Below are 13921 nucleotides of genomic sequence, written 5' to 3' on the forward strand. Positions count from 1 at the left end.
GCAACGCGCAGCCACTGGGCTGGTGGCAGGTGTTAGGATGGGGGAGTAATACCAATATTAATTTGTTGAGGGAAGCTGGGGTGGGCAGATGGTAGATTAACCCCCCTCCTCCCCAGGTGTTTCCATTTGGAAAAGCAGCCAGGCTCTGGCTGGGGTGGGGCATCTTCATAGGTGTCCTCCAAGGAGCAAGATGCACCCCAGAGGGGGCTTGGTGCCGCTTGCTCGACGAGCATCTCTCCGGGCAGATTTTGTTCCATTTTGCTGGATGCAATTGCAATGCGCTCAAAAAGTAAATCGCATCTTAGCAGCGGAGAGGAAAATCGGGAAAATCAGTAGGTCTGAAAGGTTGGCTCCACCAGCGCACCCTGCAGCTGGCGTAAAGCAGCAGGAATTTACCACCCGAGCTGGGGAAGCATTTGGGGGGGAAAGATGAATGAATTCAGGCTAGTTTTCATGCCTTTGCCCCTCTGCCACCCCGTGGAGTGGCAGGTAAGCGGCGCAGGGGGGTAAAGCTGTGTTTAAGCTCCTACTCTGCTGTCAAGGGTAATCAAGGCCATCGATAAATCAGGAAGGTTTCAGGAATGGGTTGTGTTCCACGCCAGTCCTAAAATACAGCCTTTTGCTGGTATCCGGACGTAAAATCTGTCTTTGACCCTGCTTTTTCACAGACCTGTTGGTGTCTAAGAAATCCAGACACGACTCAATTTAGAAAATATACAGGGGGAGAAAAAGGATATTTTGGGGCTTGTATTCCACTTTCCTCACCTAAAAATAAATTTTTCTGCTCCTTTTTCCTGCCGCCGCTCATGCATATTTTATATATTCATTAGAGAAAAGACTTTAAAACATACATAAATCTTGCCTGGCTCATCCAGAGCTGACACACTGAGTTTTGCACACCTTCCCCAGAAGGTGCTGGTTGCTTAGCCGTGACCAGCCTGCTCCAGCTTCAGCAGCTGGCAGCGGTGTACGTGCATCCAGTCCTGCCGCCGGCAGCGGCTTGGCTGAGAGCCGGCGCAATATCCCGGGAGGCATCGGTCCATCGGTGGGGTTGCAGCAGATTGCACCCCCAGAAGGGCTGACTGGTGGGAGCTGCTTGTGGAAAGCAAGGTCTAAATCCCTTTCTTTGCTTTTCCTGGTCTGTATTTTAGCCTGGCGGGGACTTTTGAAGCGGGATAGGGTTTTATTTCTCTCCCCACAGCCCTAGGCGTGCTGCCAGCCAGGAATGCGCAGGGAACGGGGATGCGGGGTCACAGCTCTTTGGCTTCACGGGGCCGGGACGGCCAGGACAATTCCACAAGAATTGTCCATGGAGACCTTTATTTCACGTGCGCTTCCCAGATTAGCTTAGTGCGTCAGGGAAAGTTAAGTAGACGTAAAATTTCCTGCTGCCAAAGGTTTTGGGAGTGGTGCTGAGAGATGTTGATGGAGGGCTGTTCTCTAGAGCGAGCTGCGGGTCAGGGATGCGCTGGATAACCCAGGCGAGCACAGCCCCAGCCCCGCACCTCTCGGGTGATAAATGGCAGCACGCAAGGTCTGCGCTGGTGCTAGCCCGCTGGCACCTGGGTGGAAGGAGGGAAAGAGGATGTAATGGATTCACTAGTGTGTGTAATGCGACGTTCCATGAATACCTTCATTTATTAATTAACTTTTATTTTTTCAGGCAACTGACAATGATGTGGGCACATACGGGAAAGTCAGTTATTTTTTCAGCGATGACCCTGACCGGTAAGTGTGACTGAACCACCTGACTTTGATTCTTCCAAATCCTCTTCTAACCTCACTAAGAAGTCACGTGGCAGTTCAGGGCATTTGTTATGTCCTACCTGCGAGATACCCCATGAAAACCCCACTATGCTGTCCCCCAAAGCGGGGAGTTAACTTCAGCACATGCCTCATGCTCGGCACGTTTCATCGCTTTGCTAAATCGGGACCTACAGGCACCAGCATTGCTTGGGATCGATAAATGCATTTCCCAGTGAGTTGTTGGCCCTGGAGCATTGCGTGCCACCCGCTTGCGGTGGGTGGTTGGGGGAGGCACGTGGGCTGCCCAGCAGAAGGGATCTGGGGACCTCTGAGCCCACTTTCTCTTCCTGTAGAGCAGCACTGAGGGTTTCTACCCCACCACCTGCACCGAACTCTTGAAGATGCTCTGGGACCCAATATCCCTCAGAAGAAAGCCATGAGCTTCACCCACCGTGAAGCTAGCTAGTCAGGCTGCTGCCACCCCATCTTTCCATCTCCAGCATGTGTCACCGGGGCTTTCCCCCTCCTTCCCTGTCCCCTCAGTTTCTCGCTGGACAAGGACACGGGTGTTATCCTCCTGACGGCTCGTCTGGACTTCGAGACCACTCAGCGCTACACCCTGACTGTCATCGCCCGGGACGGCGGTGGGGAGGAGACGACAGGACGCGTCCGGATCAATGTCCTTGATGTCAACGACAACGTCCCCACCTTCCAGAAGGAGGCGTACCTGGGGGCCCTGCGGGAGAACGAGCCCTCCGTCACCCAGGTGGTCCGGCTCCGGGTGAGGGACCGGAGCGGCTCCTCCGCTCGGGATGTGCAGTGGGGAGATGGGAGGGGGTTCGGTCTCCGTCCACCCCTGCTGCCGTTCCTCCTGCGTCCCTCCTGAAAAATCCTTTGTGCTTTACTGCAAAGTGCAACTGGGTGCGATGCTGCAGCTGTGGGCTGCCTCCCTCCTCCTCCTCTCCTATAAGTCCCGTGCCTATACGGCATCCCCAGGACCTGGGCCTTCTCCCAGGGCACAGGTGCTGCCTCCGTATCGCCTTCCTCTGCTCCATAAAGTCAGAGGCACGGAGGGAAAGGTGCTCTGTTTGTTGTTGATGGAGCTGTAAGCCTCTGCTGTGGAGGGAAGGCAGGTAGGGAAGACGGTTTGCTCCTTCAGCACAAGAATAAACTTTGCTGTGATGCCAGAGCACAACTTTCCCCTTGTGGGGCCAGGCTGGGTGAGTGCCGCAGGGAGGCGGGAGAGGGGGACCCGGCAAGTCCTTCCTGGGAGGCGGGATGGGAGGAGAGGCTGGTTTACAAACCCCCTCGGGGCTCCTGTCGAGTGCATCTTCTTCCATCGCTTTTCCACTCTCCTTGGGCGCAGCCTGCACCTCCCATCCCCTTGGCTCTCTCCCGATGCATGCCACCAGCGCAGCTCCTGTGTTCATTTATTGCCTCTGCTCATGCCCTAGGCGTCCGACGAGGACTCCCCTCCAAACAACCAGATCACCTACAGCATCGTGGAGGCGTCTGCCTTCCGCGACTACTTTGACATCGCGGTGTCGGAAGGGTACGGAGGTAAGTGCTGGTCCCGGGTCCACGGTGCCCCTGACGAGCAGCAGCAGCTCAGGCTGCGCTCACACCCCTGCAAGCAGCTGTGTCAGCAAACTTTAAGAAGCTGCTCCAGCAGCTTGTCCTGACCTCGCCTGCAACGCGGTCCTTTGCAGCCGGGCTTGAGCTGAGCTGCTGTGGAGCCGTGTTTCCATGGGTGTACAGCTCACTCCGGGTTATGGCCGTGCAAGGAGCTCAGAAAACATGGTGCTCGTGTTTTCAGGGCATTGCCACCTCGAGCAGGCACTGTTGGCCCTGGGCAGGTGGTGTGGGTGGGTGTCGGGGTTTAACCCCAGCCAGCAACTAAACATCACACAGCCGCTCGCTCACCCCCCTCCCCTCCTCTGGTTGGATGGGGGAGAGAATCAGGAGGGCAAAAGTGGGAAAACTAATGGGTTGAGATAAAGACAGTTTAATAATTAAAATAAACCAAAGTAGAACAGTAGTAATAATAATAACAACAACAGTAATAGAATATACAAAGCAGGCGATGCACAATGCAACTGCTCACCACCCGCCGACCGCTGCCCAGTCTGTCCCCGAGCCACGAATCCCCCTTCCCAGACCACACCTCCTAGTTTATATACTGAGCATGACGTCGTATGGTATGGAATACCCTGTTGGCCAGTTGGGTCAGCTGTCCTGGCTATGCTCCCTCCCAGCTTCTCGTGCAGGAAGCCGAAAAGTCCTTGACCATGTAAGCACTACTTAGCAACAAGGAAAGCATCAACGGGCCATCAACATTCCTCTCATACCAAACCCAAAGCACAGCACCCCACCAGCTACTAGAAAGAAAATTAACTCTATCCCAGCCGAAACCTGGACAGTGGGCCACCCCCCGAGCCTGCTCGGTGTGTGAATGTCCCCCTGACCGCCCCGCTTTGCATCCTTTCAGTGATCAGCGTGAACCACCCCCTCGACTACGAGCAGGTGGCCAACGGGGTTATCTACCTGACTGTGATGGCCAAGGATGCCGGCAACCCGCCGCTCAACAGCACCGTCCCCGTCACCATCGAGGTGTTTGTAAGTACGGCGCCTGACGATCCGGTCGTGGTTTCCCTGCAATTCCTCCACAGCAGTGCCGTTAATCCATCAATAACCCAGCAAGACTATCCCGCCCCGTGGATGTGTACGTGTGGATTGCAATGACATATGTCTCATATATGTATATATGTGTCATATACATCTCATGTACATGTGCGTCATACTTATTGGTTAAAGAAACGCTGTCCCTGACATTTGGTAAGGTCGGAGTGACAGAGGGTGAGTGAGAGTGTCTCTGAGGGGGTGTCACCACGGACAAGCGCAGGCGGGCTGTCCTGACCCCATGCACCTCCTCCCTCTCCTCGGTTACTCCTTACCGCTGGAAGTAACGCGGTAGGAGCCCCGCCTCACGGGGCGAGGAGCGGAGCTGGGGACAGGGTGGAGATTACCCTCTGCCCTTGCTTTCCCTGGGCAGGTTCCTTGAGCACGTGGTGAGCCCTTCTCTCAGCTCGCAGGGAACTCCCGGCTGGGACGCTCTCCATGCCGGTAGCCAGAGGCGCTCGCTGCAGCTCGGATGGAGAGGAGAGAGCTTTGGCTGCGCGTCAGCACTTGTAGTGTCAGAAATTATCGGTCCCTGAATCAATCACGGGCAGTTGCTTGTTTATCTCCCCAATGCCTGTCTCCCCAATGACAGCCCCCGACTGTCCCAGCCGGGCTGCGGGCTTCACCGTGCAGCTCACGCGCCGGCATAGGTGCAAACCCCCTCGAGGAGGGGTTGCTGCTGGGAGAGGTAAAGCATCGCAGCGTTCCTCGGGAAGATTAGATCAGATTGTCACTTTGAGGCACATTGTGGTTCGAGGACGTCTGGAGGGGAGGTATCAGCGATGGAGACAGTTTGCTTGATAACCCGTCAGTCTCACGGTGATGGGATCTAAGCCGGGCTGGCAGCAGCGTCGGTCTGGGAAGGCGAAGAAGATGAAGTCTGTGGTGCCGTAGGACGTGAATGAAGTCTCATCAGCACGCCTTTCCTCCAGCTCCCTCACCGTGCCGGGGAGAGGGGGAGTAAGGCAGTGCCGGGGGGGTTAGCGGTGGTTAAATACATCCTTCCCATGCTGTGCTTTAGGCAGCACAAACATCTCTTTCTAAAGACCACACTTCAGTGGGTCATCTCCTCCTGGTTGAGCCTGTGCACTGGTGGGGTTTAAGTAGCTGTCACTTTTCCCACTCTCAACCAAAGGGATTTTCTCTCAGCTGGAAAAAGAAAAGAAAAAAAAGCCAGAAAATAGGAAGAAAATGAGGAGGAAGCATTTCACAACGGCACTTGAGGAACAAGAGCCGTGAAAAGGCAGAACGAGAGCGAGTGTGGAGGGAGGTAATTTTTTTTCATCCTTTGGTTGTTGGTTTTTAATAAAGAAGTCAAACTCGCCTTGTAGATTTCCCATTAGGGGACAATACGCTTTTGTAGAGGGAGCCGCCGAATCAGAACTAATAGCGCACGCCACACCAGGATCCGGGGAAATATCACCGCTAATAAGTTTCTGCCTCGCTCCCTGCCGCTGACGCCCCGTTCGGGGCGATGAGCCAGCGACTTATAGCGTGCGTATGTCTGGAGAAAAGGGGGTTGTGTGCTGAGCGTGAGTGTCTGCCGGTGTCAGCATCCCTGAAGATGATACGATGGCTCTCCGAGGCTGAGGGTCGAGGGATCGTGGGAAGCTGGTTTTGTGGAAGTCAGCGAGGTGGGATCACGAACGAGGTGGTTTAGCTGGATGCCCTCTCCCGCGGGAGCGGAGGGAGCGTGCCAGGGTCCCGTCTGGCATCGCTGCGGGTGCAGAGGAGGCACGCGGGAAGGTTTGCAGCGGGAAGCTTTGGAGTTCACGTTGCCGAAGTGGGAAATGTCCTTCTCAAGTAGAGAAGCCACGCACCGCTCTGCAGGCAGTGCACGCCAGCTCCGGCCAGATGGAGAGCCGGCCAGGAGCGAGCCCCTGCCTCCTCGGCAGCCGGCTCACCGGGCCGTGGCGGTGCTGAGCATGGCCCGATGAACTCAGGACCGCTAACAAAACGGTGCGGCGTCTGCTCTGGCTTGCTTCCACCCAGCCCGGACCGCGGCACAGCTCACCCGGGTCTGGCTGCAAGCGGCACACGGATGCGCGTTCAGTCTCTCCGTTTCCTTTGCCTTTAACCTGCCCGGACCTCCTGGGTTTGCCCTGGGGAGATGACCCTGACCCAGCTCTGCGAGGAGGAGGAGGGACTATGCGGAGGGCACCCCAGGCAGCAGGCAATTTCCTCATTACCCTCGGAGGAGATGCGGTGAAAGCTGAGTGATGCAAAGGCTGATTAAAGACCACCTGCTTCCGGCAACGAGAGCAGAGGATGGCAATTTAATTGCAGTACGATGGGCATCGCTGGCACGTGAAATTGCCTCAAATATCAAGTTCGGTGGCAGCAGGAGCAGCTGAGCCTGCAGGTCCATCAGCGGTCTCCAGGTAGAAAACGTCTCCAGAGCAGCCCCAGGGAAGCGGCAATGTCCATAACGGTGTTTTAATGTCCTGGCGGCTCCATCCTTCCCTCCGTAGGCGGCTGGGTTTGGTTCATTTAAGGCAGATTCTTAACATTGTTTAAACAGCATTTAAAGCCCCCCTGGGGGAGCTTTAAACTGGTCTGAAATCTGTTTTGAGGGATGTTTTGAGCAATTGCTCCTGCTTGGTTTCACCAGGCCGGCCGTAGTCGCTGGCAGAGACAGGCTTGGAGGCAGCGCATTGACATGCAAACCAGCTTCCCCCTGAAAATGCTGTAGCTGCTCCCTCTGCAAACACCCACAGCATTCTTCTGTTTAAACAAAGGCAGCCAAAGCTCAGCAGCTCCCCTGGCCAGTCCGGTCTGCATGGTGGCCTCATGGACGGGGTGACCCGGAGCACTAAGCCGCTCGTGTGCCACTCGGAGAGGGAGGAGCGGGTCTGTGCACGATGCTGCTGTGCTTCCTGCGGTGTCTGAGGCTTCCCAGGGCTCGCGGTGGAGGCAGGAGCAGCTCAGAGGATGCTTGGCTGCAAACGGCAGCGGTTCCTCAGACCCGTTGCGTGTTGCCCAGGATGCTGGATAATGATAGTCGGTATTGTCCCCACTGTATGGCTCAGCAAAGTCACTGACAATCGCTTACTTTAGCCTCAGCTGCCTCCGCAGTGAAACCGTGTGCTCAGACCTCCGGTGCCTTACCCCTAAGGCCATCTTCCCCACGCTGATGGCTTGAGCTGGTCACATCTTGAGATGCGGTTGGGCAGGAGCATCCCCGTCCCAGATTTCTGCAGCTACTTGACCATCTTGCCTTTTTCCCAACCAGCCTCTCGACCTTCTCTTTGCTGCAGGATGAAAACGACAACCCCCCCGCGTTCAGCAAGCCCTCCTACGTGATAACCGTCATGGAAGACATTATGGCAGGTACGGAGCACGCCCCTGCTCCTTCTCCAGGCTAGCGGAAGGGCCCTGGGGGTCTTACAGCCAGAACGGGGTGGGTGATGGGGAGGTAAAAGCCAGAGACCTGGCAGAGTTTCATAGCCGTGGGGTCTGGGGGTTTGGCCCCACTGTGCGTGCAGGCGAGGGGACCTCTTGGCCGGGTGACCTGCAGGAGCAGTGGGGGGGGACAGGGCAGCTGGGGAGAGCAGCTGCAGGCTGCGAATGCCCATCCCAGCCCTCGTTTCTGCCTCCCCCAAGGAGCCACGGTGCTGTTTCTCAATGCCACGGACATGGACCGGTCCAGGGAGTATGGGCAGGAGTCAATCATCTACTCCCTGGAGGGCTCCTCGCATTTTCGGATCAATGCTCGCTCAGGTGAGCCTCTGTACGCGCTCTCCCTCTTTTCCTTTCAGTTCCCTCTCCTGAACTTCCCCTGGTTTTCTTCCCCATCATTTTTCCTCTTTCACCCTCATTCCTCCTCCCCGCTTCCCTCCTCTCCCCGAAGAGCCTGCTTAGGAGACACGCAATTTAAGGGATTCACCAGATTTCAGACACCAGCCCTTGCTCGGTCACCGTGAGAGCTTTGGCAGAGGCGTCGGTGGAAGCTCCAGCTCCTGGTGGGAGTGACACCTAAGAAAAGGCTTTGGCTGCAAGGGCTTACGTTAGCTAAGGAGCTGCTGCCTTCCCTTGCTGGCATTGTTTTCGGTTCGTTATGGGCAGAAACGAGCGTGAGGGATCGCAGGCAGTCGTTACAGGGGCTCCTGTGGGAAGACACAGCACAAAGTTTGCAGGAGCTCGCTGACAAGCCGACCCTTCCAGGGTCTGTCTATCTGAAACTAAATCAGAAGAAAGGGCCCATGGGTGAAGGATCCTGTCTCTGGTTTTGAGTGTCCCTTTTGTTCACCGGTGCCCCTATTCGCCATACATCATCTCTCATCCTTCCGCAGGAGAAATCACGACGACGTCTTTGCTGGATCGGGAGGCCAAATCCGAATACATCCTCATTGTCCGGGCGGTGGATGGAGGCGTGGGCCACCACCAGAAGACAGGCATTGCTATGGTGAGTGTGTGAAGGAGCGAGTCCCATCTCCTTGAGCCACCAGTGCCCACCTGGGGCTGGCAGCGGGGAGGGCACCGATGCTTCAGGTCCCCATGCTAGCAGTCTTTAATTTTAGCTGTGCAAACGGGTGAAGAGCATACGGCGGTGTCTGCCCTCTGGGCTGCCCCCACCGCCGCTCGCAGCCCTTGCTGAATGACTGTCTGGGCTGTGTAGACCTTGAAATCGGGCTCCCTTTCCTGGCGAGCCATTCACCCAGGAGCCACTTGGCCTTCCAGCGCTTTGCGTGTCCGGCTCTCCGTGCGAAGGCGGTAACGGGTACCTATTCCACCTGCAGCACGGCTCCCTTTGTTCATGCCTCTTGAGAAAATGCTTAGTTGGAGAGCCTGCAGGCACGCTAAGTTGTTCCTAATGACTACTATTCACGTACTGCCTGGATCGAGGGTTTCCAACCGGTTTGCTCTGCCTGGCCCCCTCAAAAGGTTCTGGTGGAGGTGCAGGCCATTGTACTGCAGATGGAAGCCTACTGCTGTGCCTCGCCCTTCGCAGACATCAGGGAGACCCGTTGTTTGCAAAGGGTTTGTAGAAGTCTTTGGAAATACCAGGAGGTGAAAAGCCAAGGATCCATCTCTCGCTGCTCATGGCATCATGTTGGTTTGAACATTTCATAACATTTGGGTGCTCTTGCTCCTGGGAGTCTTGGTTGGGTTGCAGGCGAGATGCAACAGAGGGCGATGCAGGGAAATATTGTGGTTGGGCTGGAGAGATCCCTAAAATAATTGTGACTGCTGCTGAGGGCCATCAGGAGGTGTATGATCCAGGTAGCAGACTGGATGGTCCCTATGGAGCCCCCCAGGGCAACGGCATGGCCTGTTGGATGCTGGGTTCCCCTTTGGGGCTCCGGATGAGATGATGTTCTCCTAATAGCTTTATTGAAAGGCAAAACAAGGTTTTTGCAACACAGATTGCAATTAGGTAAAAAAAAAAAAAGCATCGTGGTTCCTAAAAAGTTAAAGAATATTAAAACTCGGTGAGAAGTGGGTGGCTGATTAAGTTTGTCTGCTGTCATTAGCAAGGATACACACCTGGGACTCAAAGCTGTTCCCTATAACTGTTTTTGATCTGGGAATAAAGGCCTATTCAGGGGCTTTGCAAGGTCCCCAGGTGATGGACAAGTGCCTGGGGTGCTCGGAGTAGAGGTGGGTCACCAACCTTCCCCAGGGACCACCGCCGTGCCTTGGCTTGTGCCCGGGGCACACCCCTGGAGACTGTGGTGTCCAGCTTCGCCTCTTCTGCCACGGGGTGGCACCAGCAGCTCAGCCTGGTGCGGCGGCAGGACCCGATTACTTGGGAGCACAGAAGACCCCAGGAGAAGCTCCACCGAGCCCCCCTGCGTGGGGACGGCAGGCGCCGGGGGGCTCCTTTCCCTTCCTCTGCCCCCCTTTCCCTTGAACTGCAGCTCGTCCCTCAGGCACCTTTCTAGACTCACAGGCTGGATTGAAACGGGTGATCTGGGGAGGTGAGAGACTCACAGACAACAGGATGCATCCCACAGGCTCGCTACTGTCACGTAGATGTCATTTCTCACACTGAAAATGAAGATAGGTAGCACTTCAGGGCACCATCCTCTCCCGTGCTCTCTTGCCTTTGCACCTCCCACCCCCTGTTGCCGTACCCTCTCCCAATTTCTCATTTATTCCGTTTTTTATCTTGCTTTTTACCAGTCACTCAGTTTTTTCCTTCCTTTCCTGCCATGCTCCTGCTGCGCCCTCTCCCCCACCACCGTGACCGATTTGCATCCCCCCCCCCAGTGAAGTAGCTGCTTGAAAACACACCTCGCGCCCCTGCGGTTGTTTTAACTGCAAGGTGATAAGTACACGTGAGCCAAAGCAAGATCAGATACGCCAAGGAGCCTTGGCTGTGAAGATGCAGGAGGTTGTTTTTTAGCGGGTTTTCTCTCCGGAGGGTGAACATGCGTCGGGTACCTGGTGCCGCTGTACACCCAAGGGGACACGCTGTGCTGGCCCCAGGAACCAATGCTGCCCGATGCAGCGTTTGCTCTCTCGCAGGTGAACATCACGCTGCTGGACATCAATGACAACTATCCCACCTGGAAGGATGAGCCATACTTCATCAACCTGGTGGAAATGACCCCCCCCAACTCGGACGTCACCACGGTACGTGCGAGGGAAGGCGGCTGTTGCGCTAAAAGCCTCTTCCTTTCACCCGGTGAGGTTGTCACCTGCTTGGCTGGAGCAGCGAGTTACCTTGAACCGGTGTCACCTCCTAACCGGTGTCACCTCCAGTCAAGCACCATCTTGCAGAAGTCCACCTAAAAGGTTACTCCTCAGCCTCCTCGCTGCTGCCCGTCCCGTGTGTTTCTCCTCTCTGGGGGGGATTTTTTTTTTCTCCCCCAAACTGTGTGGGTTTTGGCCAAATTCTCCTTTTCTTAGCCTCGCCTGCAACCTCCTTCAAGGACCTCTCTGCAAGACGTTGATTTACAGCCTTTCAAGTCCCTCTGGTGAAATAAAAGAGAAGGAGAGAGGGAGGCTTACACTCCATCACGCCGGGAGAAAAATGACGGGCACGAAACGGAAAATAAATGAGGGAAAAGCGAAGAGAATCCACAAAATCATATCAGGGGGAAGGCTACGAAAGAAAAGGAGTTGGGGGGGAGGAAAGGTCGGGCAGCGCAGCCCCAGCCAGCGCACGGCAGTTTTCTCTCTTCCGTGCGGCACCAGCCCCGCTGCTCGGCGCCTGCTGGAAGTCGTCTTGCCTTTGACATCCCAATTAGTTGCTGGGAAAATAATTATTGTGTCACCGGTACGATGTAAATTCGGCTGCGGGACAAGCAGCGGGGGCCGGGGAAGTTACGAGTGTAATGAAGTTGTTGGTTTTTTTTTTAATGTAAATGTCCCCTGTAATTAAAAATGTCACAGGGAGAACAATAAGGTGCAAAATGTCTGGCATGGAGGGGAACCCACCAGTGAATTATTTCCGATGTGGCGGCACAAGGTCCTCAGTGCGCCTCTTTGTCCCGTTTAGTTTATTTTTCTGAAGGATGCTTGTTTTCTAGCTGGTTTTATTTAAAAAGAGAAAAGCCCATTTGACTGCTGCATGCTCGTGTCTCTTTTGCCATGCCATTACCTCCCGGGCTTGCAGGCCAATATCGGTGAGATTTAACACCGCGGTAGAGGTCTCGAGGGTACAAAATCCCTGCAAGTATCATGAAAATATACAGCCGTGTGGAGGAAGGAGAACTTCTTGCTGCTGCTGGTATGGGGAAGCCTGTCATGGGAGCTCAGCCTCGTTATTAGACACTGGTGAATCTACATGGGGACGCACCGTGGCAGTTAATTCCCATTGCTCTGCTTTAATTTTTGCTATTTGTCCACGGCAGGTGGTGGCCGTCGACCCGGACCTGGGGGAGAACGGCACGGTGGTGTACAGCATCCGACCCCCCAACAAATTCTACAGCCTCAACAGCACCACGGGCAAGATCCGCACCACCGGCGTCCTGCTGGACCGGGAGAACCCCAACGCCCAGGAGGCCCAGCTCATGCGGAGGATCGTGGTGTCGGTCACCGACTGTAAGCCCCGCTCCGGTCCCGTTCCTCTTTGCCACGGTGGTTTGCCTTGTCCCACTGGAGCTAGGAATCGCTGGGGCTCAGGTTGTGCGAGCGTTGCCCTCCTCTCCCTCCGCTTTCCCTCCCTGATGGTTTTCACATGTCGAGCTGCACTTTTCTCGGCCTGATTTTTCCTTTACAATGAAGTTTCTTCTTTTTCCTGTTTTGAACATAAGTTCCAAAGATGTTTTGGAGGTTAAAAAAACGAGAGGAGGCTAAAACCTGCCAGAAAAACAAACCAGAAACCCTCAAAACGTGAGCGCGGTGGTTTCTGCAGCAGCCCTGACAATGTGCCTGGGAGGCAGAAACTCGTTGCAGAAGACATCCTTCTTTGCATTTTGCAGTTAAAAAACAAACCTAAAGGCGCCTGGTGTGTGAAACGTCTGTTTTGCAGGACGCCCGGGCTGCGTGTAGGTGGCAGGGGCTGTAGCCCAAAGACGTGAATGTTTAGCGCAGGCAGGGAGACGAGGGCAGCGCGGGTGCTCGTAGCGTGCTGCTGAGGAGATGCGGTATGTCAAGGCAGACGGGGGAACCTGTTCCTGGGCTGCTCTGCAGGGTCTGGATTTCCTCTGGGCGGGTCGGGGTTTCTCAGCGGAGCTGAGCCTGCGCGGCTTGCAGGGCTGCACGCGTGGAGGCTGGCTCCATCAGGATCTAGGAAAATCAGTTGAGCAGGTGGGGGGGAAAGAGCTGATCAAGTGTGAAATGGCTTTTGCTCTGGAAATAGTATCTTAGGGAAACTCTTTTAGGAAAAAAAACCAGAGAGAGAGGGAGGTGAAGATAATTTTCCATTATCCAGCTGGTTTCCAAGAGCCAGTAAGCATGTATAACCTTAGCTCTGCCCCTTTCTATTTTTGCATCGCCCCTGCATCGTGCTAAGGCCATCGTCCCATCCGGCCTGCCAGAAGGACAGGGATAAGGACAGATTGGTGTTGCTATTGTTTTTTAGCTGCATGCATGGGTGGCTGTCGGTCTGTCTTGCATGCCAGGGAGAGTTTTCCCCTGGCGGGGGACTGTGCCATTAGCCCAATGGGCTGCAGCGCAGGCGGTAACACAGACAGGTTAACGCCTCGATGGGGCAGCCCCATCCTGCGTGACCGTCTGCACAGGGAGGGAGGACTTCTTTTGGGGGAAAGGGTTGGAAACGGCTGGAGGCATTAACCTTGAGACCCCGTTCCTGGCCTCCGCAGGCGGGAGGCCGCCCCTGCGAGCTACCAGCAGCGCCACGGTTTTCGTCAACCTGCTGGACCTGAACGACAACGACCCCACTTTCCAAAACCTGCCCTTTGCCGCCGAGATCGCCGAGGGCCTTCCCGCGGGCTCCTCCGTCTTCCGGGTGAGCGTGCCCCGCTGCGTGCCCTGCTCTGGGAGCTGCTGCCGCCGCTGCCATCGCTTCTGCAAAGCGGGCTGGCAATACAGCCTCTCCATCCTCTAGCCATGCAACTGGGGGATGCAGAAGGGGCTCTGGCAT

General features: G+C 55.5%; 1 protein-coding gene across 1 annotated transcript in view; it reads left to right on the plus strand.

Moving 5' to 3' along the window:
* The window catches only part of CDH23 (cadherin related 23), a 198617-nt gene that overhangs the window by 144495 nt on the left and 40201 nt on the right, over positions 1-13921 (plus strand). The window contains exons 15-24 of the mRNA XM_075155376.1: positions 1664-1728; positions 2290-2527; positions 3201-3306; positions 4235-4362; positions 7683-7755; positions 8029-8145; positions 8718-8830; positions 10897-11004; positions 12228-12417; positions 13641-13786. Of these exons, the coding sequence (XP_075011477.1) occupies positions 1664-1728; positions 2290-2527; positions 3201-3306; positions 4235-4362; positions 7683-7755; positions 8029-8145; positions 8718-8830; positions 10897-11004; positions 12228-12417; positions 13641-13786 (1284 nt within the window). The remainder of the gene's footprint in view (positions 1-1663; positions 1729-2289; positions 2528-3200; positions 3307-4234; positions 4363-7682; positions 7756-8028; positions 8146-8717; positions 8831-10896; positions 11005-12227; positions 12418-13640; positions 13787-13921) is intronic.

Source organism: Calonectris borealis, chromosome 7, assembly GCF_964195595.1.
Source record: "Calonectris borealis chromosome 7, bCalBor7.hap1.2, whole genome shotgun sequence".
Classification (NCBI taxonomy): domain Eukaryota; kingdom Metazoa; phylum Chordata; class Aves; order Procellariiformes; family Procellariidae; genus Calonectris; species Calonectris borealis.